The following is an 18,942-nucleotide window of genomic DNA, read 5'->3' on the forward strand; positions in this document are numbered from 1 at the left end:
GTATTGTTTGCATATGAATGAAAACTAATTTTCTTAACAAAAACTATGCACAAAGCCTCACTTTAATAATGAGTTTCAAAACAACTCGGAAATGGCCTATTATGCCAGCTGGCACAAAAGGTGCCTACTTGCTAATGAAATAAATATGTACATTTTAACGTGGCTCTCAGGCTTTAACAAAAACAACAAACGAAATTAGAATACAAATTACAATGTATCTTATGTCATTATCATTTTTCGCTAAGCCTCAAGACAAAATTTCACTATTAAAACACATGTAATTATTTATAGAAAGAAAACCTGATTTCTTTGCTGATGAGTTTGTTAGCATTGGTTCCTTTCACAAGATAAGGCGTGGTACTGTTCTCATTTACAGGGCGCAGCTGTTCATGTAAAATACTTTCAGTGATTAAGTATTGAATGAATTTCAGTAATTCCTTCTCGCTAAATTTAGTTTTTCCCTTCCCATACTCTCTTACATTTTGAAATCCCTTACTAGTTACAGTGTTTGCCTTTGACCCTCGAAGGGTTAGCACCAAAAACTTTGTTGTGACTTTCTCATGAAGTTGCTGCATTGATTCAAGGCAATTTATAACCTCAATTGCATCTTCACTGTGGTCCACAGAGGCAAAATGTTTGTTTGCAGAACAGACATCGCATGACTTGTTGCATGGGTTGCCAGAGATATCACTACCATCAAAGTAGGTCACTATTTGTTGCCTTCTGCAAACAGGGGTTATACAGTATTTAACCACATCATTAAGCCCATCTAGACAAATGATTTTGCGGTCACTGTTGGGAAGAGACGAAATGTTCCTCAAATGTTTTGTTCTGTCCTCAAACCGAAAAAGGATGTACGAATGTGCATCATTGCCATCCCGACCAGCCCTTCCAGATTCCTGTACATAACTCTCGAAATCCTTTGGCACACTGTGGTGGATAACAAATCGAACATTTGGCTTGTCGATACCCATGCCAAATGCCACTGTAGCACACATGACATGGGCAGTTCCCGATTTCCATCTTTCAACAGTTTGTTGTTTGGTAATGACATCCATGCCAGCATGAAAGAAGACAGCATTGATTCCCACTGTTTGAAGACAGTAGGCAACATCCACAGTCTCGCTCCTTTCAGCACAGTAGACAATACCACACTGCTCTGGATATTCTTTCTTTATGAGTTCAACAAGTGCAACTTTCCCATCTGACTTTTTGTTCAATACATGATACAATATATTTGCACGATTTGCAGACTGGCGAATCACCTTGGTTTCTGTTGACAATCTCAAATTGCGTAAAATGACATCCTCTGTCCGTCTCGTTGCTGTGCCAGTCATTGCCAAAATAGGACGACCAAAAGTTCCAAGTTTCCATAACTCTGCATAGGCGGGACGGAAATGAAAACCCCATGTGTCGATACAATGGGCTTCATCAATAACTAAAAAATTAAGAAGATTGTTTGCAGACAATTTTTGCACTAATTCAAACACAGTTGGTGACAAGACAGTTTCTGGAGTTAGAAACAAGAAAGTGTACTCTGGTGGGGTCAAATTAAGTTTGTGCATGATATTCTCTTTCTCAGTAGGATCCATGTCAGACATAAAATAGCAGACATTGAGTCCTTGCGACCGCATCCGCTCGACCTGATCAAGCAACAGTGCCAACAGGGGAAAAATTACAACAGTTATTTTCTGTTTCATCAGGGCAGGAATGGCATAACAAATGGTTTTCCCACCACCTGTTGGCATGATCAGCACAGTATTTTTGTCATTTAAAATACTTTCTATTGCCTCTTGCTGACTTGCTCTGAATTGTTGTAAATGAAATACTCCTCTTAGTATGTGTAGTGCCTTATTTCCAGAGAGTTCAATGTCGATTCCTGGAATATCAACTGGCATGGTACAGTCCTGTAGTGAATCCACTGTAAGGTCCTGCAGGAAAGCAACCCTTATTAATGATAAGATAAATTTACATGATAAGATAAATTTACATAAGATACATTTACATGGAGAAATCCAAATGGTCCAGGTGTTTTCACGGGACATTTCTGGAACCATTCTTGGGTATATCTAAAACTAAATATCAGGTCCATCTTTTGATCTTATTGGTTCCAGAAATGTGCAAACAACAGGCCTATCTGCGGGACTTTTTTCCCCTGGCTGCAGTTAATTGGTCTAAACAAGTCAAAAGTTGTGCCTTTTTTGCAAAAGACTGACATCTATTTTGGTCTGAGATGACAACTGTTTTAGTAAATAAATATTTCAAGTATCACTGAAACAGAATCGCCTACCCGTTTGATAAGAATAGCCTCTGGCACCACTATTGTTATTAACTTGCCACTGCCACTGACAGATCGTTTGGAGAACCAGACATTAAAGTGGACGGCCAGCCCTGGCTTGTTGACCTCGATTACTTCTGGCGCACCATTGCCATATGCGTTCAGTCGACCGAAATGCATTAACATGATGCCTCGCTGGCACATTCTCTTGGAGATTTGGCCACCAGTTCAAGGACTCGGCAACCTTCATATGCAGTCGCAACAGTAAAACGTTCGTAACAACTTCCCTATTTGAAGGAAAAAAAAGAAATAGGGGTATAGTTTTGAACAAAAATCTGCGACGTGGGAAAATTATAAACAAAAACTAGTTCCACCATGAATATTCATTGCCAACTAGACCGTAAAATACATACATACATACATACATACAAGAGAAGTAATATAAAAACAAACCTGAAGTAGGCGTTCTGCGGAAAGCCAATCCAAGTGTCGCTTAGTTTCTTCACCATGAAACAACTTAAACATCCGCCACGCTTCTCGATTATATTTTTCTTCGTCGAAGGAAACGGCCGCGTGTTTCACTCTAAAATGTTGTGCGAGCCCTATCTCTTGGAAAAACACTTTACCGGCCTCATTTCTGCAAGATATATGAGGGCAGGGTAACTTCCGATCCAAATAAGCATGATGGAAGGGTCTATTTTCAAAATTAGAAATTCCCCCTCCGTCCGCCATTATTCTGTCCGCCATCTTGAAAACAGGATCTGCCAGTCGTCTCTCTCCTTTCCGCCTTCCCATCACCCTTTACGCTCCCCGTCACGCGTGACAAGAGAGACGACTGGGGACGAGTCAGATTTCGCAGCACAAGTTGGTTTGTGGGCATCTTTTAAGGCATATCGACAGCTACTGACGTGACGCAGGTAACGCAATAGCGAGTTTCAGTTTGGCAATATAATTAAAAGGTTAGAAAGATTCGACAATTATTTGTTGAAATCGGATTATTAAACGTTGTTTTGACCCCTTTTATATGGAGTTTTTCGGTCAAATAGTCTTTTAACGAAACCTTCCCAATCAGATTCCTTTGCAGAAAGATTTATTGGGAGATTTGCATTATGCAAATCTCCCACCAGAATTTGGCAAATATTTTCTTTTCCGATCACGCACTTTTTTTTGTCCACACCTTTCCTACCACGTTATTCAACAAGAAAGAGAAACAGACAAATGCAATATGAGGTAAAATGACCATTTGAAGATAGCCTGAGTCAATGTTTTCACCGAGTCGCCACAACATAGCATTTTCTCAACAGTTGCGAATTATGCAAATTTGTTAACGAAGCCTCGCTAACTTTGGTTTTCGTCAGCGCGTGCATTGATTGCCCAGATTTTTTATTTCGTATTATTAAAGACAAAGACCCAAGCCTCATCACAATGTTCCTCTCGAGTCGATACCTGACATACCAAGATGCATTTTAAACCTTCAAACGTACTCAATTTTCGCCTCATCGCGAAGTCCTCAAAATGTCAATTTTTCAAAGAGCCATAAAACCCTTTAAAGTTCTACAAAAGTTTACATAGGTCCCATTGATAAAAAGTAGCTGAGTTATGCTCTTATTCAAAACCAACCTCGCTTTCTAGCGTTGCGTACCGTTTCAACACAAGCGTATTGAATTTAGCTAATTTTGAGTGAGATTTTTGCATAATTAATGAGGCAAAACCCGTTATTTCGTTTTCTCCAAAATTCTCGAAAACTAAAAATTTCCAGAACATTCAAATAATATTTTCGAAGATAGTTCCCCAAAAGTAAACTTCAGGCAAATTATCAGGAGTTTCGATTTTTCAAGCTTGGCCAGCGATTCTCGAAAGTTACAGTCAGGCACTCTTAAGCAACTGGGTGAGTAATTTCCACAGCAATTATTATTTGAAAACATACATTGTACTCAATATTGTAACATCTGTGATCAGCTAGGCATACCTGACTACGATCATTGACAATGATTAATTCCACATATTTTGTTTCACTTTCCACATTTCGCCGAGCCTAGAAAAACATATCACATTAGACATGAATTGCAGGGTCCATTCTCCCACGGGTTGCCACACACTTAATGAGATCGAGCTTAAAAATAAAAAGCAGTTAGGTCCTTCCAAGAGAGTTGCCATGCCCTTACATGGGAAGTGCTCATTAGCAAAGGTTCAACTGAATTAGTTCCACAGCTGATGAAAGCTCATCAGAAAATTGCCAAATGTTTAAGATGCTACAGTCGAGCCTCCCGTAAACGGACACCCTTGGGGCCAGAAAAAGTGTCCGCTTAAGAGAGGTGTCTGTTACCAGCGGTTTGCCTGTACATCAACATCTTAATGCAATTATTTTCTTAAATGTAAATAGATAAAGAAATACAAATGGATAAATAAATAAACAAACAAATAAATTAATTAATTAATTAATTAAGAAATAAATAAAGTTTTAAACAAACAAAGAAAAAACAAAGAAAAAATGAAGAAAGAAAGAAACGAACAAAGAAAGAAGTAGCATCAGCTTTTTCAATGCTAAGAGTACTTTAATTTGGAAATTGTAACTTCAGCAAGTTATCCTCAAAATAATCATTGCTGATAATAATATAAACTTGTACTAACTCACCCTGTGTTTTCCAAGTGAAATTAGTTCATCCATAACAGGTTTAGAACTAGAATGATCAACTCCTGCAATAAAATGCAAATTAAAAAGTGTTAAAAAGTGTATCTTTCTTGGTCTTCATAAAATTAATACATCTGGATAATATGACTCAGCTGAACCCAGTCTTTTAGGAGCTTGCAACTTCAGTCTCTAACAAGGACCCAAGCCCCTTACCTTAAGTACACTAGCTAGATGCCCTAACCCCTGAGCTGTAGGGACTCTTCGTTAGCTTGGCAATATTTACAGCTGGGCGCAAGGTTCAATGAATTCCCTGCATGCTGTTACAGATCTGCAACATTATTGCCAGGTGCGAACAGTTTGTAACAAGCAGGGTTGCAACAATCCAATCTAGTACACCTATATAATTTGCTTACATTATGAAAGCTAGGTTACATTATTGAGTACAACGTATGTTTTCAAAAATATTTTATCATTAACCAATAAAGAACAACAAGTGACGGTACAAAGCACACCCCCAGTCATAAAGCCATGATGAAATTCCTAGCCTGTTGCTGGCCTTAAAAAAAAAAATTACTCACCAAGTAATGTTTTCAATGTAAAAGGCATTTAGTGGTCTGTTCTGAAACAATATTGTGGAACAAAGCCAATATTTTGAGAGGAAACTTAAGATCTCCACGTAACAAGTCTTTGACATTTTCAGAATGAAAGCAACAGGTGAACTATGTTTCAGTTACTTAATATTGAATTAAGAATAGAAAAAGAGCTGAACTTACCACATCGTTTATCTCCTTGTATAACATCTCTGGATCGGTACATAATATACTGTGTAATCAAGCAAAATAAAATCAACACCAAGAAAAACACCCTTTGGAGGTTAAATGGAAGGTGTGTGTGAGGGGGGGAGGGGGGGGGGAGGAATTTAATTTTCTACTATTTTCATGTAATTTTATTTAAATTTGCTATGCAAAAATAAATTTAAAAAAAACTAAACCCTTACTAACCCTTCTCCCGCCAATCTCATACATGTAGATTTCGCACCTCTTTCTCCTCGGGCGACCTGCCCCACTGCCCTCCTCTACTTAGAGAGGAAAGCTATCTCACATACAGGTAGTAATTGGTATTATGAAAATGTATTATGGCTAGAAGTTCCATTACAAAGGGGAATATAAAAAAAAAAGATAAATAAACAAATAAAAATAAATAAATAAATTGACAATTTAGTAATATCATGGTAGGCCATGCCAGGCCTATCTACACCATCATATCAGAACTAATATGTTTTATCGTTTAAAACTTTGACAACTCACCTGCTCTGTATTTCCAGGTAATGGTTGGATAAAGTATGTCTCATTCCCATCATAAATCATCCCCCTTAAACGTAAAATGTATCGTGAAGAAAATGGTACTCACTTTGTGTCTAACACCTGTGGGTGGGTGGGGGAGGGGGTTATCCTTGGAATTTTTTTATGGGCATGTGCAGCTCAGTGGCCTGACCCAATTTCAGACCAAAATATGTTTATCTGGTACCCTTTTTCAGACCAGAGCCCAGTTGTTCAAAGCCTGATTAAGCTAATCCTGGATTAGCGTGAACTTTGATTCTAGTTTAATGACTAATCATTAAAGGTTCTGTCAAAGATTTTTGTCCCTCAGTTTTGACTTAGACTTTTCTTTACCTTTAGCTTGAAATTAGCCTTTAAAAAACATTTTTTAACGAGTGAGATGAAAACCTCGGTTAACTTTTAATCGTGGATTAGCATTAATCGGCTTTCGAACAACTGGGCCCTGGTATCTAGAACCAATACCCAGTTCTTCAAAATCCATACCCATTTCCAGACTTCCAGACCAATACATGTAGCTTACATAGGGGAGTATCCCCTCCCCCAGTCTAACAGTGGCATATAATTCATGGTAAGGTAGGGTAATTATATGGAGGGTTAGGGTTTTGTGGGTGACTATATGGTACCTCACCATGAATTACTTGCCCTAACAGCTCAAAGGACTCCTGAGCTCATGGAAGGAGTTTATCAGTGGTTGTTTCATTACAATTTAACATCATTCCATATACTATTTTTTAAAGAAAAACTGGCAGTTTTAGCAGAAATGTGGAGACTCACTCCAGTCCTTGACATGTGCTGATGGCAACACTTGAGTGCTCAAAACCTTGCACGGTTCCTTGATAGAAACAATTGTCATTTTTCTGCAGGAAACAATATGATAATAGTCGGTTACAAATATACAAAGTATAATTGAATTTCCTTGTAAATGTTATAACATATACTAGAAATACGTGACTTGCAAAACCTCGCGAAGCTGGGGCTGGGTGGAAAGCTCTCTTTACTCGTATTGTAGCATCAAATGAGGAGATTATAAGGTTTCTGAACATAGCAACTATTTTGATGAGCATGGGTTTTTCGAGGTTCCACAGGCTAGTTTAATTTGCGGTGGAAAATCTATTTCTGACGAGACGAAATGTACAACGTGCGTGAAGCGCTGTCGTGTTCGATGAATTTATTCCCACGGAAAATTATTTTACGGCGATCACAAAACGTGTAATTTCTTCAATGCAATCTTTCACAAAAAGATTTCTGGAAGAAAAGGAAAAGAATTTCTGGAGAGATAGTTCTGTATCCAGTGAATATTGATAAACATTGCAGTTGAAATTTGATCTGGCACGCAAACTCTCCCAATGTATGCAAATTTTGCTCCAGACAACGCCAGACAGTCTGACGTCATTCATACTTTGTTTTTCACTGTTGCTAGGCAACAGTGCGGACACCTTCAACGAAATATATAAACATACATATATATAAATATATTTTTCGCTTGAATTCACGCGGCTTGGCTCCGCTCGGGCAGGATCGGCCCGACAAATTTATTAACCTCGCTACGCTTGGGCCTTCAGCTCTCGCTTCGCGAGGAATAAAATAATGATACTTCCTACACATTCTCCAACTTACATATATTTTGAATTATTTAGTTTAACAAACTTTGAGTCCATTAATCTTTCACATCTGCGGGTTAATCAAAATCTAGAATTTGTGTATTACCGGTACAGTGGAACCCCAATTCTATGATTTTAACTCTAGCAATATTCCCAATTTAACAATCAACATTCTGTGTCCTGGCAAAAGTTATTTATAAATCAAGAGTTCGTTTACAACAATATCCTGATTCAATGACATGATTTTGCTGTCCTCTTGCCATATCATAAAATCAAGGTTGCTCTGTAGTTAATTATATTTGTGATCATGGAGGACAGTCAACTTTCTATTGGTAACATAATCTGGCAGGGGTTGCTTCATAGCACTGCCATTCTGCATTGTTACAGTTCTGTACGATCCTAGTAAGATCCTGTATGCAATGAAAGATAGGGTTTGTGATAGTGAGATATCTGTAAAGTGGATTGACTTTTAAACCACCTGCCTTGCAGGCATATTATTTTGGTCCAGCGTAATAGTCGCCATATAGGATGTTAAAAGCAGAGGAAGATCAATTGGGGAGAGTAAAAAGTGTGACCAATGGGGTGAGCATTAGGGCCAAAGAAAAAGGAGTGGGAGGGAAGGGAAGGGCTGAAAAATAAGGAATTTTCTCTCTCTCTCTCTCTCCCCCCCTCCCCCACCTTTCCCCAACTCCTTAAAATTTTAAAAATCCAACGTGGCAGCTATGACTTTACGACTAACTGAGACTCTGACTTCCGCGTGCCGCCAGAAAATGCCTGCATTGCAACCTAAAATTCTACCAAATATAAAAGTGGCTAAGGATGGGGACCATGATGCTGCTTGAAATTGACCACCTGCAAATGCCAAGTATCACCCCCCCCACCCCCCCCCCCCCTTAAAAAAAAATAATAATAAAAAAATGAAATACCGGTACATAAATAAATATATAAATAAAAGGGCAATCCTAATAATTAATTCCAGAGAGCCCCTACATAACATTAAAATAATAGTCCAAGGATTAAATGTTACCCCACTATGCACCCAATACCTGGGAGGTGGGCCACATGCCCTTAATTTATTTATTATAGTCAAGTAGTGTATATAAAATAATTACATATTAAATACAGGGTACACCTATATTTATAATACAGACACTAAGGAACTCTAAGATGGTTGGCTAGGACATGGTTGTGCCAAATTTGAACTCGCAAGCTTTGTGTTATATATTTTATTCGTGCAGTGCCTGCCGCAGCTGGCTATTTTTGTAAAGGTGTCAGTTGACACTTTATTTTGTACATGACCTCATATGCATAAGGTTGGTCATGAATTCCATTTTTGGAAATGTAACAATGGAATAAAGATCAGGATAATAGATAAAATGTCAGCGGAGTCGACAACGGGTATTAACCATTAAATATTCCAGAAGTAAACATTCTTCAGTATAGCAAACATGTACATGTACATAAAGAGATACCTCTTGTTCACATCCAGAAAGAAACAACAGGCTCAAGTTTCGTAAGGAAGGAACAAGATCCTTCCCATGAATAGACATTCTCGAATTGCAAAGCTGTCATCGGCCGATTAGATTCCAAAACGGAAATCCATTCAATTTTTTATTGTGGTTTCAACGCGCTTACGTGCAATAAGAACTCTTTCACTGCATTCATCGAAGAGCAATATAAAAAACCGCGACAAAACTAGGGGAAAATCCTCTGGATTACGAATAATTAAATATAAACAAATTAAAATGGCAGCAACACATGTCACGCAGTGTTTATAAGAAGATTTTGCATTTCAGTTGAGTAAACACAGGCTCGCTTTCCCTGGATAGCATAAATTACTCTGATGTCAAAAAACAATGAAACAAACCTCATGCTTTCGAATAACTTCACCACCATCTGCATCAAAAGATCTTGAAATATAATTGGCAGACAGCAACACACTGTAGATGCAGGAAAAAAGTAATGAAGAAAAAAAACCGATAATTGAAGAGCCCTGTTGCATATCTCACGGAAAGCTTGTTTTACCATCTTGGCTCGCGACAAAGGCTTACCGGTTCTGGGAGACATCTAAAAGAAAATCCTTGCCGAATCCCTTCAAGTAGAAGACCGCTCTTCCGACATGATCACCCTGAAAGAAAATTACAGTCTGACTTGAAATGGCTGAATTTAAATGAGTTTAAATTTCAATTGGGGTACGTGAGCGCGCCAAGCTTCGATCGATTGTCTCTCAGCAGGGTTCTCAAAGCTAGGAAGTCAACAAATAGAAACGAAACACAAGCGGCTAGCTGAATTTTTAAAATATCAAAGAAGAGAGCCGTAAAATCGTACAGTCGCAGATTTGATATTGGCTCACTCACCGAATTGGATTGCGTCGAAATGTCCCTCCTCCATCGGCCTTGAGTTTGCATTTGAGGTGCGACAATTTCATAGCTCCGTAAATCCTGCTCGAAATTACTGCCGTCTACAAATTTAGATTCTGTACGGGAAAATCGCAAAAATAAATCGCAAGATACTAAGATTCTCTAAGAGTATTACTGACAAAAAAATTGAAATTTCCAAATACTCGAAAACTGTCTAAAGGAAACTAAAGTAAAACCAACAAATGAAGACGAGAAATAAACAGACAAATACTGTGCGTGTGTTCCGTACCTGTCGTTTGAAACAAGCTCAGGTGATCAACAAGGGCCAGCAAAAAGATCCTCAGTAAATTCATCCCCGTTTGTTAGTTTCAAAATGATTAAATGTCTTCCTCATAGATGTGACTAGGGTGTATCGTCATTTGTACAACCTTATTGCATCCTGGTTTTCCACCCTGTTTTTTTTTCCTCCCACGTCACGTCCTCTGCTCTCGAACTTCCTGTAAATGGATGATAGGGCGCACTGATACTGACCATGTTTGTTTCACGAGCCCACTGTAAATTGCAGTCAGCTATACGAACAAAACACTGCTATGGGGGAGAGAGTCGGTAGTGTTGTGCTTGGTCAAAATGGCGTCCCGCACGAACCTACACGACGACCTTACTTCTGCTTTTATTCGCTACAGAGAAGGACAATATGATCGTACTTTGGACCGTAAGAAACCTCAACTTATTCTTAGTCAATATGTAGAGATATTTATCATCATGTTTTTTTTTGCCCTTCCAGCCCTAAAGCTTACATCGATATCGGGTGCGTATGATGGAAGACGTCTTCCTGTTCTTTTCCGCTTTTAGAGAGGATAAAAGCAGAGGGAGAAAGGATCCTTAAGGAGAATGACCCGAGAAACACTTCCCGTATAAATCCTCATTCTGTGTTTTGGATGGTAGCGGCGATAGCTGTGTTCTATTACACAGACTTTTACATCGCAGTGAGGTTTGATCCAAGGATACATAGGTGAGTTTAGAGTTAGTTTAGAGATAGAAAAGGTGGTATATAAACAGATCATCCATGGGATTCAAATAGTTTTTGAATTTTAACCTGATTTTCCAGAACGTACATGATGTATGAGCTTATGTACTCACTTGCTTGCTTTCTTTCTTTGGTGCTGACTGTGTACCTATATATTTTTTTTTTTCACAGAACATGGTTGTATGTTGGAGGTGCTCTCATAGCAATAAACTTGTGTATTGGATGTTACTGTGTTCTCTGGTTGAGCTACTATAAGAAGATCACTGACTGGGAGAAGCATTCTCCTTATGTTATACCCATTGCAACTGCATCATTCATCGCTGGGATGATTTGGTAAGGACATCATTTTCTTTTCTTGGACACTTTCTTCTCTATATTAATTTGTCAAAAAGTGTTTTTGAGAATTCACATCACGACCCTGGAAATTGGGAATGAACAAATGAAGAAGCAGGTTTACTGGTGAGGAAATGAAAAAAGTAAACTGAATTTATAAATAAAGTGTTGTTGTTGTAAACATAAACAAGAAAAGGTTTGGTGGAATGTTGAAAGGGGTACAAAATCAAGGCAGGATCCAGTACGGTAGAAGTTTTATCAGTGGAAAAATGATGAAATAACTGTAATGTGAAGTGGGAAAGCATTGAATTCTTTGTCAGCAAATGGGAACTCTGGTCATTTCACACCATCCCAAAGTTGGATCAAGACAGGGGTTCACATGCAACTGGCATGGGATAATGGGACTAAAATAGAAGGTGATATGCTTTTTCTTCCTCGAGGGCTACTACAATAAAATCAATCCATCAATCAATCAACTTTGTTTAATGTGGATGACACTTAACTGTCTGTTATCACTGACAAACATGTGGCACTCACTTAAGGACGGTGCCTACTATTGTTACTGCGCATACGTTCTGCACATCTCGAGATACTCGGGTTTCCTATGGGTGGTGCCTACTAGTACAGGAATATTTTTGCGCGGTTTAAAAATATACTGAGAAAGCAGAACTTAACAAATGCTTTTGGTATCTCAAGAGAAAATTGGGGGTAACCATGCATTTTTCAGAGATAATTAAGCTTCAATTTAGGAAAAAAATCCCATACATTGCTTTATATTTTGGCGCTTTTTAGAGATATTATTGCTTAGTTTTCTCTGAAAAATGCATGGTTACCCCCAATTTTCTTTTTGGATTCCAATAGCCCTTGCTAAGATCTGCTTTTCCCGCATAGTCATAAACCGCACAAAAATACTTCGGTATTAGTAGGCACCGTCCATAATTGAACTGGAGTTTGGAAATGTTGGTGTTTGAGGAGAGGGGAAAACCGGAGAACCCAGAGAAAAACCTCTTGGAGCAAGGACGAGAACCAACAACAAACTCAAAAAGTCTTTTAAAAATTGAAGAGAAATAACCTAAACCAATAGTTTTTTGGTATACCCATCATTCTCCTCATAATCACGAAAATGGCTAAGTGCAATCCTTGCAAATAAAAGAACTCAGTTTTGAGTGTCTTGAAACTGTTTGTTATGGGTGATACCAACAATATTTTCCTTTTTTATTTGCAGCTCAACATATGCATTGTGGCCAGTGTGGAAAATTCTCACACCATTCATAACATTGACATTATTCATGGGCGTCGTCTTTTTAGCCACCTTAATACCTGTATAGATTATGGCAATTTCAATTTTTTCTTCTGTACATGTAATTTTAATGTATTTAAACAGTAGGTTGCTCTGTTAGTCTGCAAAACAGAATTGAGCTGATATCTTCATGTGTGCATATATAACAGAAGAATCTTGACTACTCCAACTCCAGTTAACTGTAGCTCCTTACTAACTCGAAATTGAAAGTGGTTTCTCTTTCACTGCAGTCAATTAATCCCTGATGGCTCAGGTTGCTAGGGTTCAACCATATGTGACATTCAGTAAGCATGTGGACGAGAAAGCTGTTGTTATATTTGTGAAGCAATGTAGACAGTTGCAAAGAGGTGCCAGAATTATATAAAAAAATAACTGTAAAGTAAACCAATGTGTAATTTGAGGAAAAGTTTGTATTGACTGTATGTCAAATGTAGAAGCTCTGTCAAATTGTCTGTATTAGTAGTGGACAGCATAACGTGAGTAGGATCTGACACCAGGGGATAGGTAGCGTTGCCTGTTAAGGATTTCCAGGGGTGAAGGGGTGACAGTACTAAACCTTGGGTAGGAGGTGTGGCGTGTCCCTGTTTGAGACAACAATCTTGATTTCCCTATGCAATTTGAAACAAAATGCCTCAATTTTTAACCCTGTTTAATAGAGTCACAGGTGGTACAAAAGTACAAATTCATTCTATCAGCAGCAGTTTTAGCTTGTATTTGCCTTGTGCCAATGCTGGGGCTGATGTTGACATAATTTAATATTGGTTTAAAAATTGTTCTGAAGTTCTACCTATTTGAGGACATTCAATTATGATTAACTTGAATTCCAAAAGGTTTAAGATAAAAAGAATTGAAATCAATCCCCTGCTGAGCACAAAAAGTCTGAAAATCATACCCTTTGTTGACTGCACTCAAACATTAAAAATAAGAAAAGTACATTAAAGATAAGGTTTTTAGAAATGAGAGCTCAAAGACTATAAGTTTTTTTGTGAGGCTATGAGTTAACTAAATCATTTCACAATTTACAAAAAAATGTTTCAAGTCTTTAAGACTGGCCCCAGTTGATCAAAGAGCGGATAGTCTCATCCACTGGATAGGTCGCTATCCGGCAGACGAACTGTGTGCAAGATTTTCCTAGTAGCCCTATAATTTGTGGATAGTGTAAAAGCAGATGCCAAATTTAAGTATGGGATTGTGTGGAAAACTTGCCAAAGGCGTTAGTTGGAGCACATTTGCTCCGCTGGATAGTGACTTATCCAGTGGATAAAGTTATCCACTCTTTGAACAACTGGGGCCTGGTCGGCATTGCGCCTTTGTTTTCTGGTTAAATGTGTGACTTATGGAAAACTAACTTATTAACTTATTGGTTTCTGAAACTTTTTAAGTATACCATAGAGTGATTTAATAAACTCACAGACTCAAAAAAAGCTTATCAGTTTGAGACCTCAACGAACTCTTCTTATATTTTACGTTTGACCGCAACTAATCTGCACGCCCCCGTAATGGCCAAACAAGAAAACACCCACCCCCTCCCGGAGGGTTTCAGTAGCCAATGTTAATAAGCAAGAAGCAATTAATCCATTGTAGGGGGTAAAATGCCTGGCTTCTGGAACATTTTTAGGTGGTAAAATATTAGTCTTGCTTGAAAGGAATTTTTAGTTAAGAAAAAGAAATATTTTCGTTTTGTATAGAGGTGTAAATTTGACTACTCCTTTGCAACTGTATATTTATTTGTAAATATCAGAGAGTCAATAAACGCCTGTGTGCAACTTTTATACTTTGGAATGATGTCTTACTAAACAGCTTTTTGTATGCTTTAAAGAAACGTTAATTAGTAGCAGTGTATTAACAAAACAAATGGTAAATCAGTAAAGAAAATAGCTCAGCTTTAAAGGTAAAATTGAAGAAATTAGAAAGTCACTTGAAAACACTTACAAGGTACAGTACGCTTTTTAAAAACCTGAAGAATACAAAGCATGACATGGAGTGGAGGTAACATTAAACAGTAACACTTAAAAAATTAATCCCGTGGAACTGTTATCCGCTTAGAATTGTGCAAATAAATAGCTTTGTAAACTGGTATTATCAATGCAGCTGGCATAATTCCGGTTTGAGCTTCTTTCCTTTCAGTAGAGTTAGGAATGAATAAATAGATTAAAATGCTAGGCCTGATGGACATCATCGCGTACACAGATTGGCAAACTTCAAACTTTTCGTCGTCGAGTTTTGTAAGGTGGTTGGTTGCAGGTTTAAAGTCTGGTGATGCACTGAAGTGTGGCCATTCAGATGAACACTATTAAGGAGCAATTTCCGGAGTTTCTCGGGGCACTGTTTATGATATTCTTCAAGGGGTTTCTCTTTTCATATGAGCTGGGCTGTGCACGATGGGCTCTACTTCTGTGGGTGAAATTATTTTCTACTTTCCAGTGTGGCTGTAATTTTTTTGTTTCTTGTATGGCAAAAAATCAGCTGTGTTAACATCCATTTATTTAATTCCATTTATTTTAGGGATTTGCCTTCTCTAGACTGCAAAACCACAGTCCGTACTGGCGGTACTTGTTCACGAACGCGCGCTATTTGAACGAGGAGTCTCGTGGAACCGCTTTCGCTCTTCCAGCGATTTGCGTCTCTGGAGTCATCATAGCCATACTTTTATATTTATCCATTATCAATCCTTCAGAGTGCCACACCAACGAAACGAATATACGACTGCTTTACACTGTACGGACCTCTCCGGTGTTTTGATGTGTGGGTAATCGCTACTATTCGGATTATTCAGATTGATTAAGCCTGTGAAGATTTGCGGTCCTTTTGTGATCCAAGATGTCCTTATCATGATGCGACTATCAAAAGCCAGACATAAAGGGAAATGGGATTTTAGTTTAGTAATAGGACCATTTAAAAAATAATTAGCCTTGGCAAAACGTGTATTCTGCATGCAGCTGAAAACAGCCTTTAACTCAAAGAGAAAATTTCGAATGATTTATTTCCTCGAAAGAGTTTCACTTCGCGCTCTCAGGAAGTTGTGTAGACCGGCTCTCGTAGAAACTCAGGAAATTCGAACCTAATTTGGAAATCCTGAACGTTTTTGGCCAGACGGAAATCGGATTTTAATCAAAAGATGGTCGAAAACGCCGATAAATGCTTCCCTTATTCAACACCGGGAACGCTATTAACTTTCTTATCTGTTTGTTTGCCAAAACAAACGGTAACTTTGAACATAATATTCATAAAATCGACCGTCATATAGGGATGAGTGATGTGGGCTAGGACCTTTACTCTTGCGTGGGTGGCTGTGAAAGGCCGGTAGGCTTAACTTGTGAAAGAGGAAAAAGAAAAAGAAAACAGGAATCAGTGGTAAACTTCATGCTGAGTGTCACGGTCGAGTCAGAAACGCAGCTCAAACGAAACGAAAAGCCGCAAACCTGTTTCTCTGAAGTGAAAGAATTTTTTAATCCGAATCCGCTTATACAAGATTCCAACAGGCTGAAAAATTTTTCTTTTCTCATCTCTTAATCAACCCAACTCTTAAAGCTCAAAAACGTTTTTGAAACATCTTTATAAGTGATTCCGCACGCCTTGATGTAGGTCATTTTTTCTCTCTTTCCGTCTTTTCTCTCCGTTTCCAATCTTTCTCTCCCCTTCTCCCGTTCTTTCTCTCTCCGTTTCTCTGAAGAAGCCCTTTGCAGAGGAGACGGCTAAGGGTGGGAGCAGAGACAGCCGGAGGGAAGACTTATATCCCTCACTGACAAACCCACCTTTAGGAGAGTGATATAGGACACACGGATGAATTTTCATTCATTTGTATGCTGCGGTTGTCACGGTAGTGACAGGACCATAGCTGACACTCAAGAGCTTACATAGGTCTACATGTGGAGGTTACGGCTTGGCCCTTTAAATCCTAACCCTGTTAAAGACAATAAATCTGTGCAGCGTCCTCGGCTTCTTAAGCACAAATTGTTTTGAGTCCATGCTTATTGCAGACTTTGTGCGTGGGAGAGCCGTTCTTGATAATGTCACTCTTTTGAGGCAAATAATTAACCCCAAACTTTAACTTGAATGATGATAAAGCACTTAATTCTACAGCTTTTAGGCACTACAACAGCCTTGCAGAAATTTGGGTCACTACCAAAAACATTGTCCGAACAGCGCTTTAATTTACATTTAACAGGACCAAAAAAACGTTTTGTCCCCTTCATTGAATCCTCTTTTTCCCACTGTTAAATCCACATGTGCATGGGCTGCAGTAATACTGATAACAAACATCAAATCAACCCCCTTCAATTCGAGTGGTACCCCGGGCAGGTATTATACGGGGGCGGGGTTAAATACCCGGAGGCTCTGTCCGAAAGGGGCGCCTTTTCTTTTTTTTACCCTCGTAGTATGCGAAATGGTAGTGCTAGCTGGGGGAACAATCGATTAAGTTTGCTGGCAGAAGAAATTAAGACTTTGGCTTACCTCAAGGGTATACGAAAGGGACACACGTTTCATGCATAAAACGTTGCTAAAAGGGTAAGAGGAGCCGCGCCTCCCCGAATAAACTTTTTTCCGGCACACTAAGGGGGCACACCTTAGTACCCCCCACCCCCCTCGTCGCCAGCAGTCTCTCTTTAGTGAAACGTGGAGCGCGTGGTCGTGTCTTTCCCATGAAGCTTTGCGCCCCTATTTCGCCAGTCTTTCCACAAAACGCGCGCGAAGGTGCCAGGGACGAGGCAGGGTAACCCAGCACTAAGGCCACTGTGCATGATGGCCTGTATTGCTACAATGACAACACATTCACGGTCTGTCCGTACAAAAATACATTTATTATCGAGCAGCCGAAAAATGTACGCCAAATATCTGCAGAATACATGCTATACGTCGGAAAAGCAAGCTGAAAATATACAAACCAGCGCAAAGTTACACATGCTATGTACACCCAACCAACATCTTTATAAAACCTTCCGCGACAAAATAGAGACATGGCGAGCCTTTTTGCCAATCAAGTGTTCGGAGGGCAAAAATTTCATCGCCGCCATTTTCAATGTATATTTTGACTACAGAATAAATACTTGAAAAGTTAAAAAAAATTCTCGTAAATCGAATAACTACTCTGTATCTGTTACAGTTACATCCAAATAACCTTCACCGAATTTCAGTGGAAGGGTTGAATTTGAAACCGCACTTAGCTTTTCGCTTGGCTGACTACAACTGAGACGACTGTACGAGTATGATAATAACCCTGGTTTCTTTTCAGCCAAAACCGGTTCCCAAAAACACCAGAAAAATGGTGTGATTTATCCAGACAAGCAAAGCGTTCCGGTTCAGTAAAATCATGATTTGCGCAACACCCCAGCGGGGTAAAGAGGTTCCACCCCACGATGTTTTAAAACCAGTCACGGCTCGGCTGTCTGAAACAGGGTTTAGCCAAATTCAGGATTACTGCAAATTTTGAATTCAGTTATAAGAGTTAATAATATGATTCTTGATAAACTGTTTTTTTCCCATTTCTTTCTTCTTTTGCGTTAATGTTAATGAAACCAGCCGCAGTTTTCATATATTCACTTGATACGCTGTCTTACTCGTACCGTCTCATGTACTCATCACCTCTTACATAGTAAAACAAATTCAAAACTAGTTTCCTGGAATAAAATGCCTATAAATATACATAAAATAGTAATCACATCAAATGCTCGCGAGACCAACATTACGGTAAATTTTAAGCGGTTTTTCATGAAAGAATCAATTTCTTGTACGTTTAACTACTTCAGCCAGTTTTCGTCTTCCAGAGTCCCCTTTTCGTTTCATTCGCTCAGCAAATCAGCATGCCTGTGGCCTTAATATTCACCAGCGGTAGAAAAAAAAAACCATGCGCATTTCAACTGTGGGCTCAGATTAAAGTCAGCAGATACTTTGAACAGCTATGCGCTTCAAATACATTGTGAGAAACTACTTTCGTAAAGAGGTTATCTTGTTCACGATCGATGAGTTACGAGTCAAGGCAAACTCTTGTCTGCGCCGGTCTGCATCTCAGAAATGAAAAGGGGACTCTTGTAAATTGTATGCGGGCAGACGACAAGAAAACAAACGAACAA

The 18,942-nt window shown here is 38.8% G+C and overlaps 3 protein-coding genes across 4 annotated transcripts in view; 1 reads left to right on the plus strand and 2 right to left on the minus strand.

The window, feature by feature from the left end:
* The window catches only part of LOC146472556 (zinc metalloproteinase-disintegrin-like MTP8), a 49,826-nt gene extending 39,186 nt beyond the window's left edge, over nt 1-10,640 (minus strand). For both annotated transcript variants that reach the window (XM_085119273.1, XM_085119272.1), the window contains exons 1-9: nt 10,501-10,640; nt 10,209-10,327; nt 9,903-9,979; nt 9,719-9,791; nt 7,025-7,107; nt 6,218-6,281; nt 5,684-5,732; nt 4,914-4,975; nt 4,248-4,313 (exon numbers count right to left, since the gene is read on the minus strand). In XM_085119273.1, the coding sequence (XP_084975399.1) occupies nt 4,248-4,313; nt 4,914-4,975; nt 5,684-5,732; nt 6,218-6,281; nt 7,025-7,107; nt 9,719-9,791; nt 9,903-9,979; nt 10,209-10,327; nt 10,501-10,564 (657 nt within the window). In that variant the 5' untranslated portion in view covers nt 10,565-10,640. The remainder of the gene's footprint in view (nt 1-4,247; nt 4,314-4,913; nt 4,976-5,683; nt 5,733-6,217; nt 6,282-7,024; nt 7,108-9,718; nt 9,792-9,902; nt 9,980-10,208; nt 10,328-10,500) is intronic.
* Nucleotides 11-3,113, minus strand: LOC146472559 (recQ-like DNA helicase BLM). The gene is made up of 3 exons (XM_085119271.1): nt 2,732-3,113; nt 2,291-2,565; nt 11-1,931 (listed from the first exon to the last, which is right to left on the minus strand). Exons 2-3 carry the CDS (start codon nt 2,480-2,482, stop codon nt 282-284), a joined length of 1,842 nt encoding a protein of 613 aa, XP_084975397.1. The 5' UTR covers nt 2,483-2,565; nt 2,732-3,113; the 3' UTR covers nt 11-281.
* A 42-nt stretch (nt 10,641-10,682) lies between the features above and the next one.
* On the plus strand, nt 10,683-14,653 carry LOC146472560 (transmembrane protein 128-like). Its single transcript, XM_085119277.1, has 4 exons — nt 10,683-10,923; nt 11,064-11,223; nt 11,410-11,571; nt 12,797-14,653. Exons 1-4 carry the CDS (start codon nt 10,839-10,841, stop codon nt 12,897-12,899), a joined length of 510 nt encoding a protein of 169 aa, XP_084975403.1. The 5' UTR covers nt 10,683-10,838; the 3' UTR covers nt 12,900-14,653.
* The last annotated feature ends 4,289 nt before the right edge of the window (nt 14,654-18,942 follow it).

This window comes from Pavona decussata, unplaced genomic scaffold (assembly GCF_977016875.1).
Source record: "Pavona decussata unplaced genomic scaffold, jaPavDecu1.1 SCAFFOLD_98, whole genome shotgun sequence".
Classification (NCBI taxonomy): domain Eukaryota; kingdom Metazoa; phylum Cnidaria; class Anthozoa; order Scleractinia; family Agariciidae; genus Pavona; species Pavona decussata.